At 47.4% G+C, this 19,885-nt stretch overlaps 1 protein-coding gene across 5 annotated transcripts in view; it reads right to left on the minus strand.

The window, feature by feature from the left end:
• Positions 1–748: 748 nt before the first annotated feature.
• Positions 749–19,885, minus strand: part of PFKFB3 (6-phosphofructo-2-kinase/fructose-2,6-biphosphatase 3) — a 79,841-nt gene continuing 60,704 nt past the window's right edge. For 2 of the 5 annotated variants that reach the window (XM_030573191.1, XM_030573012.1), the window contains 9 exons: positions 16,591–16,715; positions 15,312–15,519; positions 14,910–15,056; positions 14,215–14,319; positions 12,458–12,587; positions 11,672–11,734; positions 11,368–11,432; positions 9,730–9,903; positions 749–3,643 (listed from right to left, as the gene is read on the minus strand). In XM_030573191.1, coding sequence (XP_030429051.1) covers positions 3,614–3,643; positions 9,730–9,903; positions 11,368–11,432; positions 11,672–11,734; positions 12,458–12,587; positions 14,215–14,319; positions 14,910–15,056; positions 15,312–15,519; positions 16,591–16,715 — 1,047 coding nt within the window. In that variant the 3' untranslated portion in view covers positions 749–3,613. The other 3 variants (XM_030573103.1, XM_030573354.1, XM_030573270.1) reach the window with 3 other exon arrangements.

Raw genomic sequence — 19,885 nt, forward strand, 5'->3', positions numbered from 1 at the left:
AGCTACACAAAAGTGGGCCAATTTACAGTGCTGCTGTGCATCAGTAGCTTCCGTCATAACTCCACTGGGGAAGTTGTCGCTGTTTAACAGGTCTTAGACACCGAAGTAGAAGTGGTCTGATTTTTAAGATCTGTCTGGATCTGCCTAACTTTAGACGCCCACCTTTGAAAGTTCTGACCAGTGTGGGTGCTAAGGATTCCAAAGTAGTTTTCCACATGGGCTGGATTTGCCCCCTGGCTGTGTCCACTATGCCCACCATTCTGCAGTATGCTGGTTGCCTGCCACTCTCCAAGTGACTCAGGGTATGTCTACACAGCAAAGAAAAAGCTGCACTTGGCCCTTGCCAGCCGACTCGGACTTGGACTGCAGGGCTGTTTCATTTCTGTGTAGACTTCTGGGCTTGGGAGACCCTTCTACCTCATAGGGTCCCACAACTACACAGCAATGAAACAGCATCGCAGCCTGAGGGGTTCTCTTTGTTCTGTGGACATATCCCTCAGTGACAATCGCCACCATAGCTTGCAAGGCCAACACCCCTGTGCTGGTGTACAATCTCGCTAACCACAATGGGGCGCTGTACAGGTCACCCCCTGTGCAGCTCACACTTTGTAAGGCACGGAGTTGATCTGCGCATGTACAGTAAGTCAAACATTGTTCGTATTCAAGGGGTGCTTGTCGGTGCGTTAGGCACAGCAGGGAAACCATGATGAGAAGGATACCGTTGCCAAAGGAAGGATCATGCCCAGTGTCTATTTCAACAAGGTATTTTATTGGTCCAGCAGCTGCAAAATATACAAATTTCTGAAAGGCATACCCTGTTTTTAAACTGGCACAGCTTTCATCTCAGGCAATTATTCCAGACATATATACAGAATACAAGTAACATACCATAAGTCAAAATAAAATAAACCCCAAAAGACCTACCCTTCTCTCCAAGCTCTGCAGCATACATTAAATAAATAAACAGCACTTCGCTATAAAATTATAAAAAAATAAATTCAAGTATCACAAAAACAAACAAACAAAAAGTCATTGGTGTGGTTCAGTTAGCCCCTTCTGCCCACCCACCCTGTGTTATAATGGCCCGGCCCGTGCCCAGTATTTGCTGTTTATAGAAATAGGAGAATTGGTGTCAAGTTTCCAGGGGAACACGATGGACAGAACCAAGCCCAGCAAGCCCCTTTGCTTGCCTAACTCCTCCTCCAAGCCACCACCTCTCTGCATCGGGGGATTGGTTTGAAGTGATATTGCACCCCTTTCCCTTTCAACTAAACATGCTCCTTTTCAGACAGAGTCCCAGTTTTTGTAGGCCCCACCAATACGAAGTTATTTTCAGAACGGGAGATAAAGTTTGTTTGGAAGTTTGGGTGTGTGTAAAATGGATCCTGGGCCTGAATGTTTGCGTTTGCTGCGTTATCTTTCCGTAGCAGGAGGAGAAAGTTAAACTCCTCGGGAAGCAGTCCAAAAGATAGGTCACTCACTGTCTAAAAACTAGTCTCTCTAAAACAAATGAAACTAAATGGCAGACGTAAAACATGCAGGCAAAAAGGGAACTCTGCATTTATCACAGCTGTTCAAAAACAAAAAAATTCTTCCACTTCATCTTTACAAGAATAGCTGTATATAAACAAACCTCACATCGGCAGGTCACCAAGAAAAATATCTTCAATGGTCAGATATGGGCTGAGAGAGCCACTACCGGCCCTTCCCTGGTGCTGCTTTAAAATGTACAAATGTACAAAGCATTTTCACTGTGCAAGACTAAAGCACTAGGCACTGCGGTTCAACTTTCCAAAGAAGTAACCACATTTCACCAGAGCCTTTCTGCTCCCCTCTGCAGGAACCTCACCTACTAACCGTTACCTGAAGCAAGAGCAAATATAAAGAAATAAAACGAACATGAGTGGAGAACTCCCCAGCACAATGCTGACAGCTCAGGACCCCCACCTGCTTTGCTAATGGACTGTAGGGTACATCCTTGCAGCATACGATTCAGCTGCACTTTAAACCATTAAGACAATAATGTATTGCTTGAGCTCCACTCTGCTTTTTGGCTCAGCGCTTGTGCATCGGAGAGAGCGTGTGGTGGGATCAAAAGAGAGCACGGGGACTAGCGAAGATTTAGGGCTTGGCAGGCCAAGGAAAAATGAGACACTACTTCAATAGTCTTCTCCTCTCCCCACTTGTGGAGTGAGGCCAGGCGGGAGAAAATGCTGTACAAGGAGAACACAAGCGCACACGAACTTCTGCACAAACGACACAGTAGTGGTTATTCTTGGGCTTAAACCCCAGAACTTGAAACACAGAACAGACGGTCAAGAAGAGACTCACATACAGAACAACAGGAAGTTGACCAGTCCCTACAACTAGTCCATAAATTAGTACCTCACACTCACCCTCTTCCCCTCCCCACTGCTAATACTGTAACTACCCACTGCTTCGCAGTCTTAATCTTTCAGCTCACGCAGTACAGCATCCACGTATCTAAGCTTCATCTGTAAGAGGCAGGATTGGAGTGGGGGTGGGGGGGCAGAGGGGGAGTCACACCCCTGCCACATGTAAAGTGCAAAACCAAGCAGTTTATAAAAAGAAACTACTGTTTAAATGCCTCTGAAGGTGGATTTTTCCACACACACAAAAGAACTTGCTCTTCACGGACAGACAGACCTCCATGCATCCCCAAGAGGGTTATGTGTCTGCCAAACCCACCTAGCCTAGTATAGACACCTACTTTAGAACAGCAAATCCTGCTTAAGTGCAGGGTAAAAACCTCGGGGAAGTGGAGGGTGTGGAGATTAATTATAAGGAAATGCCTCTTGGATCACATAGGCCTGTGCTCCTCTCCTCCTCCACCCCCATCCAAACAACAGCAAGGTGGGGCTTCCCCCCAATCCAAGCCTCGCTGCCACGCCCAGTGGCTCAAACCATCTCTCCTCAGCCAGCGCATCTCAGATCGAGGCTAAAAGCAGATTCCATTTGTCTCAGAAGCAGATGTACACGCCTGGCAGATCCCGTTGATATTTACAGAGCTATAGAATTGTTGTTTTGGTAAATACGGCCGTAGAGTTCTGCTTTAACAGTCAAGGATGTCATCCAACTGCCTCTGCCGTCAGGTCACGTGCCGCAAAGAGCCTGGCTGCATGCGTGTGACAGGCCATCGTAGGTACCAATAAGGAGTGCCCGGTTCACGGAGGAGTTAAAGACACCCCTCCCCTTTTGTATTTCTCTGCTCACCCTGTCTCCTCCACATATATACACATGAATGAGAGGAGACGGAGCAGTACCAGCCATCCCTGCAAGATCATGTCGCTTACACACAAATACTCAGTGCACTAGAAGCACGTTACAGCTTGCTAGGATATATCGAACACCCAAGGAGACATAAAAAGGGATGGCCTATGGATTGGCTGTTGAATCCACCTTTTTCAGGTTGATGAGCTCTTCTCTCTCTTTCCTCGACTCAATACAGTCCAGTCGGCAGATGAACAGCTATGGTAGAAGCAGCCAAGGATCGACCTCGAGTCGAATGGAGGAGTACGATACAAGCAAACATCAGAAATGACGATGAAATGGAATCGGCGTCATCCGTAGGCTTCCAACAGCCCTGAAGAAATCATGATTGCTTCTGGGAGCTGTTCATGTTCTTGCAAAGAAAGAAAGCAAAGCAGGGGTTGGATTTGCCCTGTAACTCGGAAACCAAACAGCAAGAAACACAGCAGCATCCTGTACATGCAGATGGGACATGGGGAAGGGAAGGCTAACAAAGAGCCACTGTAGGGATCACTGCAAAAACATCTACTAGGGAGGCAAATCAGACAATGCGCACTGAGGGAACAGTCATGATTAAATAAACAAAAAAGCAACAGAGGAGATTTTCATCTGCATGCCGCCTGCCTCTCACCCTCTGCCCTCTATTGTTTGTATTCGTGGCCCTCGCTGGTGTCATGTCTGTATTTAGACAGTAAGTGCCTCGCCGGATTCTATACTGCACAGTAATCAACACCAGTGCAGCGTGGATGTGAAATACTACCCATTTTGCACAGGCATAAATGAATACACAAGGCCCAAGTGGGTGGAGACTAGGGATCTGGGTCTTCCTTTGTTTCTGCAGGCCTCCTAGCACATATTTGAACCCTGAGTAATTTGCACTAGTGAAGGTGAACCTATGCTAAGCACTACCCTGCACGATGGCTGAATGAGACATGCACACACTGGCTGCTCCAGCAGAGCAAGGGAGCTCAGCTTCCTGTAGTCTGCCTCACCGTGAACTACAGATGAAGATCTCCAGACTTTTCACTTGCCCCAATACTGTCTTTAAAAAGCACTAGGGTCTTCCATTGCTGCTCAAGCCTAGACACCATCCAGCTATGGACCTCAACTGTAGTTCTTCAGAACTGCTGATGCAAAGAGATCCACTAAACACCAAGGTCAACTAGAAAAGCATTTTTTAATCCATGCCAAAGAAGTGAAAAGGATGCAAGTCTCAAAAGCTAAACACACACTAGTCACAATGCAAGACTGACACCCTCTGCAGTGGTCACAACACTGAGCAGCTCCCACTAGATATGGGATATGAAGCTTTGTTGTGATTGGCAAGTTTTCCACATCACAACATCCCAGGGAAGGGAAAAGGGGAAAGAGACCAGTTTCTCAACAGAAATCTCAGTCCTGGTTGGGTTTATAGCATGGACCAAGATGTGGAAGTAGGTGGAGATGCTCTCACTGCTATCCAAAGAGACAGGGTCAACTTAGGGAAGCCAGAGCATGCACTGAGCCATTTACCTTGGAAATATTAGTAAAGAGAGAACGTTAAGGAAGTGATACACAGTTCGTCTTTAAGCATGAAGAGTGAAGGGAAAAGGAGGGGAAGAGACTTTAAATTTGATTTAATAAAAGTTCATTGAGGATCAAAATAAATAAAAAGACCACACACACACCCACACACACACACACACACACACACACACCCCATTATAGTCAAAAGGCAACAGCTCTCCTCCCCACTTGCTCCCCAGTGCTTAGATCCTACAGTGATGAGCACTTACTATAGCATCCTCCCAGCAAAGGTGCTAGGCTGCTGGTCTGTGATCTCATTTCCTGCCTGCTTTCTAGGCTACTCGCTATATTGCATACAACCCTATTAACAACAAAGAATCCAATCCATACTAGGATGGTGGTTCCCAGCCACTGATGCTTCAGGCTCTGGGAGCTAGAATCAGAAGGACGGGACATTAGACACTCCGTGATCCTCAGCTGGTGAAAGTGCTCAGAGTTCCACTGACTTCAATGGTGCTACGACAAATTGACATCAGCTGAGCACCTGCCGTCAACCCTGCCGTAGACCTACTTAGGCCCATGAACAAAATGAGTCAGGGAGTGTACATTAGTGTAACATATATCCCCAAATAGGGGTAAAAGTCAGAGGCTGACTATGACTGGTGCATGTTGCTCTCTCTTCTAGCTGCTAAGGAGGCCACTTAGATGCTCATAGAGATTTGCATCAGGGAGGATGCTGTACGATGATAAACATGTGTCTAAGTCAGCCTTAGATGGGATAACATACAGTCAGGAGGGGGTGGGGGAGTTGGAAGAACATGCCAGTTACACATCACCTCTGAATTTGGCCCTAATGCCTTAGGTTCCTCTTCTCTACCTTAAATGAGCTAAGCATGAAGGTGCCACCAGTCAGCAAGGCAAGCTCCAAGCCATAATGGAGTCTGGCCTGCCCTAAGCTTTAGTCTTGCAACTACTGTCAGAACTTGGAGATCACTGGCTGGGAGCATCGGCTGGTTCAGCAGAGTTCTTGGCCTGACAAACTGAGATAGCTCTCCCAAAAAGGTTTTGAACCTCTGCTTCAGAGGGGGCATTTTCAGTGGCACAGTTAGCAGCAAGCTGTTCAGTGCTTCTGATTACAATGTGGACAATATTAAGAAGCAGCCTCACAAGCAGTAAGGAAAGGAAAAAGCAGCCGTGCATGCCATGCTAGACAAATCAAAAACATAAATCAAGACAAGCCTGCGTTTGTTCTTTAACATGCAAGAGCAGAGCTCCCCACAAATGAAAATCTTTGCCCAGGTTTGCTAATGTGACCCATTCCCATTCCCAGCAACACAGAGGCTGTTAGATTTAATACTGTAGATAGACGATCACAAGATGAGAGAGAGAGAGGATAAGAATTAATGAGGTTTGTCAGCATGTTCCAGCCGCTGTTTTCAAGCACAACTGAATTCTGCCTCATTTTACTGAATACTGCTCATTTTAGTTAACAGCAAATCCCAGCATCTTGAAACCAACAAGGACAGAGATGCAACATTAACTGTGACTCAGGCTGATCCAGTCAGTGCGTAAGATGATGAACTGATGCCTTCTCACCATTACGCTGTACCTGTGCCCTGGCAGACTACAGAGCATCAGTATGTGCCCATTAGGATCCCTCTAACTAACATTCTGTTATTCTGAAACTGATCTGTAGATAGCCACACAGTATGGAGTACAAAAGCATCAGGAGTTAGGGGCATTTATTCAAAGCTCAGATATAACACTGGCAAGAAGGGGAGAGGGATAGCTCAGTGGTTTGAGCACTGGCCTGCTAAATCCAGGGTTATGAGTTCAATCCTGCCCCCATTTAGGGATCTGGGGCCAAAAAACCAAACCAACAGTCAGGGACAGTACTTGGCCCTGCTAATGAAGGCAGGAGACTGAACTCAATGACCTTTCAGGGCCCCATCCAGTTCTATGAGATAGGTGTGTATGTCTCTCTCTCTCTATATATAAAAGAACCATAATCTTGGCCTTAGCTGAAGGTGTCTACTTTACTGTCTACCATCCCCAAGCCAACATGGATACACTATTCCCAAGAAGCCTCAAATCCTGATTGGCGTGTCACAGTTCTGCAGGTAGATGGATACCATGACCCAACAGCTCTCAGCCCAAACCTAAACAGCCTCCCTTGAGACAGGAGATAAAATCCTTCTCGGGTGAGGGGAGCAACTTGAAGCAGGACCCTCCCCAGGAAGCTCGTTTGGTGCAACCTCTCATTGTGTTCCCTCTAAGTTGCACACCTGCATAAGAGGGCAACATGGGTCATGTAACTAATTAGTGGAGCCGCGCAGTCAGAGGTGGGCCTTGACCTCAAAGAGGATGTGTAAGGTAGAGTGGGGTGGGGAGCATGGGGCATGCAGGGCTAGGGCTAGGGCAGGGAAAGACACCTCTCCCCCAGCCCCAGGGCTGTGGCGGGGAGAGACGCCTCTCCCTACTGCTGCCTGCCCACTCTCTCTGCAGTAAACCCACACCAGTTTGGCTGGGTTATACAGAAGGGTAGCAGGATTTGGTGCCTTGACAGATTCAATATATCTAGATGCCTAGGAAAAGATTCAGCGTTGTCCTGTTCAATTACTGACACAGCCATGCGTTATAATATAATCTTGCAAATTAGAAAACTCTGACCATTCAAATGCTAAATGGCAGTTATCTACATAGCTCTTGTAACAAAAAATGATACAAGGCCCTGCATTACTTTTTAGCAAAAAGTAATACATAATATATAGATTATGAAAATGAATACATAGCAAGGTCAACCGCAGATGCAGCTTCAGCAACCCTTTAGCAGAAGGGTACAGAAAGCTGCTTAAGTCTGATCAGTAATTCAGGTTTTTTGTTTGCACTGGTGGCACACAACCGCACATCACCTCGATATTGGTGTTGCACATACCAAAATTCATTCCACACATGGAAGGAAAAAATTAGAGGGAATATTGCTCCCACTTGTTGCATTCTAAGGAGGTGGAAAAATTGTTGTGTGGAAGCCTCTCCATGAGCCAGAGATACAAGCCATCCCTGGCCAGGAGGGAATAGCACGAAATAGACATGGGTTGGGGAGGGCGGAGGCTGATTGCACCAGAGGCAAAGCAGCCCCTCTCTCCACCTTCTAATCAGACACTGCTAAACCACATCTGCTGCAGTAGGAGTGTCACAGCTAACAGGAAGCCAAGTCAGCACCCAGGCAGGAAGGAAGGACAAACCAGAACTACAAACCAGATTAGAGGGTACAAGCATGGATGAGAATCCTTAACAGATTCCAATGTCCTTGACCAAATGGTTGGACAGGGAGCAGGAGGGGGACTAGAAGAAGAGAGATTGGGGTTTAGCAGTAGCAGATCCAAGACCCTTGAGTGTTTGAATACCACTGGTGGCCCCATCTTTCCCCCCATAAAGATGCATGAATTCCCCCCTAATGAAGGAAGACTTGGGAGCCATAGAATTAAAATCCAGAACTCAATCTAGTTTCACAGCAGCAACAACAAAGAAGATAACAACAAAGCCAGCTGGAAGGTAGGAGACACGCAAAGGAAAAACTCACAAGAAGATACTTACAGACAAGCCTTCCCTAGTAAAGGCTGCAAGGAGACAAAGAGATAGAGAAAATGGAAACAGAGGCGTCAGTAACAGCGTGCACATAGGAAGGGAGTCATTTGAAATCAGCAAGAGGCAATCAACCAAAGAGCAATTCCGGGGTTAATTGGAAGGAGCGCGAGCATGAAGGACACCAAAACTGGAGGCCTTCTTAACCATCCCCTTTAGTGTTAATTGGGAACCAGTTGTTAGTGCAAAGCAGCCACCAACCAGAACCTCCAGAAATTCATCCCAGCCCGGCAGTGTTTGAACTTGCCACCTTACTTTTTGGGACTGGCCTACAAGACAGTGGAGAGGGCAACAGGGAATTAACATGGACCACAGGGCACAGGAAGAGCGGACAGACCAGGCAGCATGCTCTTATTACCCCCTAATGGGACATGGAGTTCCTCTATAACTAAGGTCTCTAAGGGCTGAACAGACCCACTTTTATGGGTGCTTGTGTAGCCAGCACCCCAGATCTTTAATTGTGGGGGGAACTGACTGGGAGGAAGGAGTTTTACTACTCTATGAAATATCAGACAAGCAATCATGGGGAGAAGTAAGCACTAAGCAGTGCCCCTGGAGGAGCTCCTTCCTCTATAATGGACAGAGCAAGAAAGCCCACGCGTCTCCCTGGGATTTGTGCAACCACACACAGCAGATGGTTCCTGCCAGGCTGTGAATCAAGTCATGGCCAAGAGTCAAAGCCAGTTTATCAGCTCCGTGACAGCTGGTCATTAGGGCTGCCGTTCAAAAAGGCAACATAGGCTGTTCTCTTGCCCCACGTCTAGCTAGGTTGGAGTTCTTGGGAGAGCGATGGGAAGGGAAGCAGGTGCGGCCAGGGCATAGGTTCCCTGAGGTCATTATTAAGATAATGATGTCAAGAATTATTCCCTCTTTGCAGCATCTAGAACTAAACTCCAATCTAGTAAAGGGCAGCTAGATCCCAGAGGAGGAAGGAGTGGAGATGCCAATGAATGATCTGGAATGGGAGTGGGCAAACCAGCACCATGCACCCATTTAGAAGTTTGCACAGTAGCTGAGTTCAGAGGCACCAGAATGGCCAGAGAGAAACATTAAATTTCAACACAGTTGCTCAGTTCAGTCTGGATTTGGATTTTCCTGGGCTTCCAAGGGTCCCAAGAAGCAAGAGACTGAACAGCGAGTTAATTTTAGGTGCTTTTAATAGAAGAGAAGCCAGGGCGCTGGTGGTGAGCTGTAACGAAATTTAGCTTGGAGACAGCAGCATAATTAAAATAATCAAAGGCTCCTCCCTAGATTAATAAGCGACAAGAAGCGAACAACAATAAAGAGAAGAAGGAGGATTCGACTAACTTGTCCAGGCAGCTGCGTGGGCACCTCTTGGGGCATACAGACTGGCAGGGCAGCAGAAGAAGAAGCCACATGCTCGTCAAAGCTGTTGATGCGAGGCTTTTTGGTGGGCTCTGGGCTTGCTAGAGGGGTAACACTATTACGTCTCATGAGTGGGTTAGGTCCCTTCTTTGCTTCCTAAATTAGAGCAAGACAAAGACAAAAAGGAAGAAGGCGAAAGTTATGAAAAAAAGCAATTTTAAATTCTCTATTTCCCCACCCCCCCAAAAAACCCCAACTACATATATGGTGCGTGTTTGATGCATTAATGTCCCTGATCACCAAGTGCAACACAAAAGGTCAGGAGAGACATTCCAAGGCAGAAAACCCTACGCTCTGAACCCTTCTGGGTCTACGCACATAGAAAAGGCCACAACTTGTTGTGACAGTTGACTAGAACAGGAAGGTTCTTCTGTCTCCTTCTCAAGATCTTTCCCGCAGACCCAAACAGATAGGCAAGAGGAGAGCACAAAAGCAAGCAGCACAGGAGAGAGCTAGTCTAGCCAATGAGAGCAACTGATTTGGCAATTGGACAGAGCAGCCAGGGAAGTTCCACTGCAAAGGGCTTATGCTCCCCTATGGGGTGTTCTGCTTCCTGGAACTGCCCGCAATTCCCGGGTGAAAGGGAGCGACAGCTACCCGTGCAGCATGTTCGGAGAACAACCAGAGCAATTTGTGCTTGTCCAGCTTTATTTTCTCACCACAGCCTAGCTCTTGTTATTGCTGCAGAACCCATTGCTACAATACAGCAGCTGTCAAAGGATTCAGAAGCACTTCATCTATGCTACCCAGCCGGATATTGCTTCACCTATTGCCGACTACGCAGCCACCTCTAGGCGGGAGAGGCTGACTTCTAGCAACACTACGATGCAGTTTAGGACGGGAAGTGAAGAAGAAAGAAATAGCCACCTGAAAGGGGGACAATTTAAATTGGATCTGTGAGCACAGCACCCGTGAACACTGTGCTGGAGCACGCCTTCAGTGCCAACACCGTGGAAGTATGCCATCTCCTAAATCATCAGCACCACTGCTCGTAGTACCTACATGTTCCTATCCATGTACTGACCAGGCTTAACTCTGCTTAGCTTACAAGCCCACAGCACCAGCTGTTACACCACAGCACATTCATCTCGCTCCCCAAAGGAGACTGCCAACATTTTCCCTTCCTCTCCCCTAGCCCTCCACAAGCATACAGCACACTCACCCCTTCTGCTTAACAAGGAAGGTGGCCTGATGGCTCTGTCCCTAACTACGGCACTGCAGAAATCATTCCCTGCCTCCTCCTCAGGCATTTATCAGCCTAGGCTCATTGGTTGTCAGATGGTCTGATCCAAAGCCCGATGAAAGTCTGTCCATTGATTTCCGTGGGCTTTGGATCAAGCCCCTAGCATGTAGAAGCACCTGAAGGCAGGTGGGGGGGTCAGAGTCTTTAATTTCTGACGCCTCCTCATCTGCCTGCAACACCTGAAGCCAGTTCTAAAATGGCTGCTCATGGTGCCCAGCCAAGCGATCTCCCGCTCCCTCTTGAAGTCCTTGCTGCCGGCTAACATTAGGAGGAAGGAGAGAGAGTGACTGAAAGATCTAAAGCAAAGCACAAGTCACCTCTGACTGGTCTCTGTGAGTGTTCACTGCTTCGACATTCAGATAGATGGACTCCACTCGGCAACCTGCAGTGAAGAGCAAGAGACTGTCAGCAATTTATGGTTCCGCATTACTTTAGGGTGGAGCCCAAAGGCCTCAGTCAGGCTCAGGGATCCCCTGGGCTAGGCAGTGCACAAACACACAGGAAGAGAGCTCCAGTCCTGCCCAGAGGAGTCTACAATCTATCCTGAACCGAGGTGCAACCATCAGCAAACCCTTCACCCAACCACGCGAGCCAGCCGTCAAGGAAACACGTTCCACTTACCATAGGCCACAGGTGTCAGCTTCAGCACCGTGTGAAGGGGGCATTTCAGGTAGGGCATTTCAGCTGGAGGAATGGCAAACAAGGCAGGGAAGGGGAGGTTAGTGACAACACAGGTGGCAGAATTCATTCTGCAAATGTGTTTGCATATGTATGGACTGACTCTACCCCGCTGTAGAGGCTGGTGGGAGCTCCCCTCCCCGTGTATAACTCAGCACACTGCCTAGGTCACCTGAAGCACAGGCAAAACAAGTGTCCACCCAGGGCTCCACTCTACAGCTGGCCCAACACCCCTAGCTAGTTCCAATCTCCCACTTCAGCAGTAGGATCGGACTAGGAGACTAAATGCCCCCTTCTCAGCAACTCAGGGACTCCTCAGGCCAACCCTGGAGCTCACTTAGCGGTGTCAGAGTTCCAACAGAGGTTCAGAGGAATGACACTGCAGCAGCTCAGAAACTGGAGCAGGGGCCAGCAGCATAGGAGAGGACCTACACTCTCAGTGACCAGCCTACCCATGATACAGCAGCGGTTCAGGCTGGTGCAATGTCACTTAAAATACTGCGAGCGTCACATGGCCCAGTCTTTGCAGACACAGAACTATGTGCACCAAGCAGCACTTCCAACACCATCCAACTTCGAGAACTCCTTCAATGAGTGTGTGCAAAGAGTTCCTTTCTCTCTGAGCTTCTGTACAATACCCACCTCCCCTTGCATCTCAATGTAGAACAGCTGGAAGCAACATGGGACCCAACTGCCTCCTGCTAAGACTGCCGGGTGGGGATCACATACCTGCACTCTTGTCTAGGAAATAAGCCAGAAGGCACCGCATCACAGCCTGGTGACAGATCACAAGGACGTTCTCCTGCCTCTCCAGCTCCATGATGACTGGCTCCAGGCGCTGCACCAGATCTTGGTATGACTGCAAAATAAACAGAGCTAGAGATAACTTCACAGAGCACAGTCAGGAGTTACAAGGAGTCAAAATCAAAGCCACCGTTTTGGTCCATCTTTAAACCAAGTGAAACCCACAACATTCCTGGAGTTTGGAGTTGTATCCATGACTTACAGGACAAAAGCAGCTGGAACACTGTTGAAATGATGCTTTACGTGGGGTTGGTAACAGGAGATGTTTCCTTCTCCTATTGAATTCTTTTAAACTGGACATATATTCACAACCTCCCTCTCCTACTACATAGAAGAATCACCACCACCATTTGAGATCCACCCAACCTTTCCACAATGCCAACAAGAGTTTGCCTGGAACTGATGCCCTTCTGCTTAAGCAGATCTGTTCTGAACCACGAACATCTCTCAGCTCAAACATGAATTTAGCGTTGGTGAAAGGTTCTAAATCAATCAGCCTTACAGACTGAGGTCTTCCATCTAGTCAGAGTACAGGAGGCAGAGGTGGTGCGAGATCTCCCACACCACCAACCTGTTTTAACTCTGAATAATAGAGACCACCCTCTACAAATCAGGAGGTAGTTTTGGCTCAGTGGAATATCTGGCCCTTGGCTTCTCTGCAGAGACTGTCAGCAAGGATGCCAAGCATGGTGGCCATCTACCCCCTAGGAATTGACTTTAAGTCACAAGTAACATGGATTTGAACTGATGAACTTGTGGCAAAAGGCTCTATGGTCCATTAGCCAACCCTTCCAAGTAATTTCAGCAATTGTCTAAAATGAACACACCACATCTCATGACAGAACACTAAACACAAAGTCACTTCTCTGCTCTGGTACTGGGAGGAGAAAACCTCAGCAACAGACAATTCTGCTTTCATATCTGTACTGGAAACCAGAAGGGTTTATTAAGCTACACGGAGTTTTTGAGGATAATAATATATGTTTCAGAAGCTCGTTTTTCTACGAGAGCCATAAACTCTGGAGGACTGGCATACAGAAACTAGAGCGGTAGCTGGTGGGAATTTTAGCCCCTATAGTCAATATTACGCATATCAATATTCCATAACTTTGAAATCCACAAGCCTGTATTTTTCCAGGAGCTGGTGGATATTCCTCATACATCTGTCTTTATTCCATAGCACTGAACTAAACTCCCATGTTAATGGACACATATCACTTCATCACCCCCTAAAAATGTACCATCAGCTCACTCCCCAAGCCAGCAGAGAGCGCTGAAGAGATGTTACCATCAGCCTCAGGAGGGTGCCTTAGGGCAGAGGAGTAAAGAGAACGCCTTTGGGATGAAAGATGCTATTTTACATTAAATATAGGGCCAGATTCAGATACCTTTACTTGGGTTAAGCAGCACCTTATGCCTCAAGTGGTCTTCTTGAAATCGACGGGATCCATCAACTTGACTAAGGTATCAGAACCAGCCCGTAATAGTTTGACAAGCGCCCAAGGGGGTCAACACTCACATTTAGTTTGAGTACTTTGAGTCAAGGTGATGAGATCCTAGACTGACCCATTTATTTTCTGCCCTCTAGGCTGGATGCAGAGCAGAAGGGTATATGGGTATGACAGGACAGTATATGGCGTTTTAGACCAGTCACGTCCCAGAGGGTTTCTCTGCAGACATACCTCTCCAGAAGGGTAGCGGTAATAGTATTTGTCCTGATCGCGTAAAGCAAATTCCTCTGGGTGCTTCTCCTTGATCTCTTCGTAAGTCATCTCTTCGCATACACCCTGCGAGAACAAGATATCCCCTGAGGTTATTTACTGGGCTCCAGACAAGAGAGCTGCAGATGCCAACCAATGCAGGTACCAGGCAGCCTTATGGCAAACCCTTCTCCTGCACATAGAGAATAACCTGCATTTGAGCCCCTAAGAATTTACCTGTGCAGTGGCCCTGGGCGGCAGCAATTATAAACCAGTAGGTTAGAGACAAAAGCTAACAAGCTCTTTGGCAGCACCGCATGCGCTACCAAAACCAGGCCGGGAAACACTATTGCCTCTTTACATCTCTGGAGAGGTTCAACGTCACTGCTGAGGAAACGTCAGCACTGGCCGTCAGAGCAAGGCACTGAGTCAGCTTCCCCCTACTCAGCACTTCCACAGCACCTCAGTCCTGGCCCTCCCCTTCCCATGCTCGTTATTACAGCGCCAGGCCTCTCTTGGACAAAACCGGCCACGCTGACCAGGTCACAGTGTGTTGGGAGTGGTCAAGCCTTGCTTCCACTGTGACATCTGGGCAGAGGTGGAAGGCCAGTGCCCTCACCGCTCCGCTCACCCAGACAGTGAGAGTCGGTAATTAGTAATCCAGTTAAGATGCTTACGGCATCGATTTCATTGAGCGCCTTCCACTGTTCATAGGGCAGCTTGAGGGCTTCTGCCGTTTGGATTGTCCTCTTGAGTTGGCTGGTCCAGATTTTGAGGTCCTTCAGGTTCTGCTCCTCAACAAATTTGTTCAATGCACTGGCAAACTAAAGGAGATAAAACAAAGAGTGTGGTTACTGAACCTCCACTACCCCGGGCTTCCAGGTGGTCCTGCTTACCCTGGATTTCAGAGGTGCTCATTTAGGTGCCAGTAGTGCACTGAAATGTTGCCAATTCAGAAGACACGTTCAGGCCAACACCAAGTATATATATATCTGCCACCTTTTCTCATACATGGCATATTACAGAACCAGGGACTTGCTCCCCCCTGCCCAAATACAAGAGGGATATTGTTCCCCTACCTTCTTGCCCCTATTGGAGAGTCCAGAGTCACCTCCAATCTTCCCTTTGAGGTTGAATTCACTCTCACCGTGTCGACACAGATAAATGGTGCGCGGCTGGACATGGATGTTCATTAGGTAATAGACAATCCTGCTCTGGATGTGATCCTGGACCCTGTTCACCAGGAACCTCCGGCCAACATCGATCACTTTGATCAGAGACACGTCCCTGTGGAAACCATGGCAAGGAGCAGTGGAAACATGAAGTAAAGTCAACTCTCGAGAATAAATGTCAAGGGGATATTATAATCCCCATGTTAAAAGGATTTGCTGCAGGGGTATTTCATGGTAGCTTTAAGGCTTTCTTTTGAAATCACTGCTACATTGAGACTGGCCAGGTAATCTCCATTTTCCTTGTTCCATTAAAAAAAGATTAAATAAGATTCTTCTGACTCCAGGCCCATGGCTAGTATCTAGCACAAGCCTCCATTGTACGAAAGATCTGGGATAAGGCAGCATCCTACATGTGGCTTTCGCACCTCGGGACAGCTGGGATTGACACCACACATTGAATGACTGACTACACTGAAATCCTGAAAGCCACCTGCTGCCCCACACCCATGCCAGGTGCAGAAAGTCACAGAGTGATGGAGGAGTTACTCATGGTAAAAAAGTGTTCCCAAATGGAGAAGCAGAGGAGAGAAATATTGCAGCACTGCAGACTAAAACTGACTCCATCCAGAGTCACTTAGGGTGGCCAGGGCCTCCCAGGTGTCTGCATGTAAAAGATACCACAGGATGCTCTTGTACTCTGGCTCCAGGCTGGAGCCACAAGGCATAAAGGACAGTGAAAAAGCCAGATCTTTTGGTCCTTGAATTTAGAACCAGAGCTTGGAGCTCGCTCTTAGGATACGTCTATACTACCTGCCAGATTGGCAGGTAGTAATCGATCTCTCGGGGATCAATTTATCGTGTCTTGTCTAGACGCGATAAATCAATCTGCGAATCGATGCCCGTACTCCACCTCGGTAGGAGGAGTAAGCAGCGTCGACGGGGGAGCTGCAGCAGTTGACTCGCCACCATGAGGGCCAGGTAAATCAAACTAAGAAACCTCAGCATAGCTGAAGTTGCATATCTTAGATCGATCCCCCCCGCCCCCACAGTGTAGACCAGCCCTTATTTTATTTTAATAAATTCACTTTTTCAAACAGAAACTGAAATACAGATCTGTATTTTATTACCCTTTTCTTCTAAGACAAAACACCTCGAAGCCAAGCTATTTCAAAGCAAAACCCCTTACCTGTCATAGTTATCTGGGTCAAGCGGCTGGTAGCTGGCCTGGTAACAATTGATTCTCTTCATAAAGTCTTCCATGGCATCAGTTGAGTTGCAGTCCCTATAATCCGGGCTGGACAATTTAACTTCCTGCAGCAACAGAGAAAGCAAATCAAAGAGTCATCAGAAAGCTTTCTGTACAGACAAAAGCTAGCACCTCAGTCAATGACAGTGCAAACACGATATGTCTCGGAGCAATCAGGCTTGTCTAATATCAGGTGTCAAAGCTCTTCCAAGAGTCACGTACAAAGAGTCCACTTACAGCTGGAATTTTGGAATTATAAAAGAAGTAAAGTAAGAATGAATGGTAAGTGTAAGATGGGTAAACACATGGCTGCAGCACGTATCTTGGGTTAACATTTCCACTCTGAATCAAAGGTTACCTAGCTCAAGTGTTTCTCAGTGATTTAGCCTCAACATTTTGTTGCCAAGAAAAGAGAAGTGAGTCCGGTAACAGTCTCAGCTCCCTAACGAGTCGGCTCAGAACACCCACACCAAGGGAAAAAAAATACACCATCCAACTACTTGTAAAGAGAACCAGTGATGTCTACGCAGTTAGAGTGGAACATGGGAAGCACGTGACCTTAGGCAAGATAGTCATACAGGACATAGCAGAATGGGGTCCTTGTCCATGAATACCTACTGCATTATAAATAATTTAAATGTTCTGTGCCTCATTTTCCCCATCTGTGTAATGGAGGTAATAGTACTTTACTTCCTCCCACTGGCCTCATTTATTAGCATTTGTGAATTGCTTTAGATCCCTGAATGACATATGCTGTAAGGGCACAACGTTATCATCCAACATTTACTCTAAGTTTCTGATGCTGCAGCCCCAAGCTTTGGCATTGCAGCTAACGGTGTTGGTGTTGCAATTACATCAAACACGCTGACCTTACAATGGCTTACCCCTGTCAGTAATATGGAAGCCAATGCAACAACTCGTGCGAGGGAAGCTACCTAAGTGTGTGCAGAACTGTTTGCAGGATCAGGGCCTTGTGTCGTTGCTGTCATTATTATAATTTATTTTCTTATATTGCATCTGAGCACTAACATACTGTTACTCGGCAACGTCCGGCAAAGCAGAACCTTACACACAATTTTATCTCCAATCACATACTTTCGAATTAACTAACTTGAAGGGAAGTTATTGATTTGTGTAAAATAAGGTGTAAGCTATCCACAGAAATCAGAAGGGAAATAACCAAATCCAGGATAGACAGAAATCTGGTCAGCTCCAAGGTTTTGCTTTCAGTTCTTTTGGGGGCCTGCCCATGGAAGCCAAATTCCCATTGAACTTCACAGGAACTGTGCTTGTATGAGGGTGACAAGATGGACCCCATTCAAGTGTAGGATGTTCCCAGGTGCACCCTTATCTGTCTGAATGTAACTCAAAGCTATGTAGGTTAATAGTACCATTAAGGGAATTATATGGAAAGGGGAGCAATGAGTCAGCTTCATATGTGGTGACACCAGACAGCAATACAAGACAAACCCATGCCATAAAACCTTGTCACCTAAGGACAAACACCATCTGAACTCTGGGCATCAAGCCAATGGAGTTTGAGGTGCTGTAAAATGACTTGGAAAGTTGTGATGCAGAACTGGAGATAAGATTGTCAGTTGGAACAGTGCCTGGTAACAGGTTAGTGAGGAAAGTGAATTTTCACTAAAGAAATAAAAAAAAGCCCCTCTCCTCTCTGGCCAACCCTAAGGCAGGGGGTCACCTCTTCTGACACATGCACAGGCAGGGCAGGCCATCAAAAAGACAGCTTCTCAAGAAGGAAGTTGCATGCCCCATTAATGTTTCTTCCCTAGCTAAGACTTCATCTACCAAGGGAAAAAGTGTGTAGTGAGGTCCGGTTACTGTCTTTTCTTGTGCATCTGTTTAATAGCAGACAGTAACAGGGTGCTGACTTAAGAGGCACTGAACCAGCCCGTTAGCTCAGAACCTGCTAGCACAGGTCCCATCAAGGGAAACTAGCTGGAGCTGGCAGGGTGTAGCTCATTAAAGGAGCCTTTCGAGCAATCATCTGTGAGCTTGCTGAGAGGAAGGTCTATAAAGCTAACAGGAAGGAAGTAGGAGGAGGGGAAGAGGAAAGTGAGGTGAGTCTGTTGCTCCCAGCTGCTGTAAGAGCAAGCTGTTCCCTAAGGGGCTACCTGACGGGTACTGAATTGTATATAGTTGTATATACCTGGTGGTGGGAAAATACTGGGAAATAAAAGCGCACTGGTGTGTGAAAGAGTGGTCTCCAGCAAATCTGTACCGCTAGCAATGAAGCACTTGTCTACACAGACCTTGAGTCAAGTTTTCAAAAAGCACAGAAATGACTTAGGAGCCTAAGTCCCATTGACTTGCACTAAGACAGGGCCGGCTCCAGGCCCCAGCGCGCCAAGCATGGGCATGCCATGGGGGGCGCTCTCCCGGTTGCCGGGAGGGCGGCAGGCGGCTCTGGTGGACCTCCCGCAGGTGTGCCTGCGGAGGGTCCGCTGGTCCCACGGCTCCAGTGGAGCATCCGCAGGCATGCTTGCGGGAGGTCCACCGGAGCCGTGGGACCAGCAGACCCTCCGCAGGCACATCTGCGGGAGGTCCACCGGAGCCGCGGGACTGGCGAGCGGCAGAGCACCCCCCACGGTGTGCCGCCGTGCTTGGGGCGGCGAAATGGCTAGAGCCGGCCCTGCACTGAGATTTAGGCTTCAAGGTCATTTTTGAAAACGGGATTTATACTCCAGCCACTTAAGAACTTTTGAAAAACTTGCCCCTTGTTATGAAGTTATATTGTGACAAAGTGGGAATATTTTGTAATATTTTTATGAGTCATATGCATGCCTCAGCTTCCCCCATACTTTGGATTGCTACCAAGTGGCGGGAAAAGGATTAAGTTTGCTTTCAGGACAGACTACAAAATATAGATGTGTGTCACCCCTGTCTGGGTGAAACAATTAAGAGTCATTAAGAAACTGGCTGAAACTAGCCCAGATCAATAAAGGGTCCATAGACACAATGCAAGCTCCAGTGACTCATAACTTGAGTCTCACCAGCAGGAAGCTCTGGCCAGGGGGGCTGTGAACTCAGCATGGTCCTGCCTTGAGAACAAAGGACAGACATGACCAACAGGGGATAAGAGATGGCTTCTGGAAGAAGCTCGGGGCTCTCTCACCTTGGAATAGACTAAGGAAGGAAGTCAGGGAGAGAGAGAGCTTGCAAATGGAGTCCAACACAGCTTGGCTGATGAACTGTGTCCTGACCAGAAAGGACT

Source organism: Gopherus evgoodei, chromosome 1 (genome assembly GCF_007399415.2).
Source record: "Gopherus evgoodei ecotype Sinaloan lineage chromosome 1, rGopEvg1_v1.p, whole genome shotgun sequence".
In the NCBI taxonomy this organism is placed as follows: domain Eukaryota; kingdom Metazoa; phylum Chordata; order Testudines; family Testudinidae; genus Gopherus; species Gopherus evgoodei.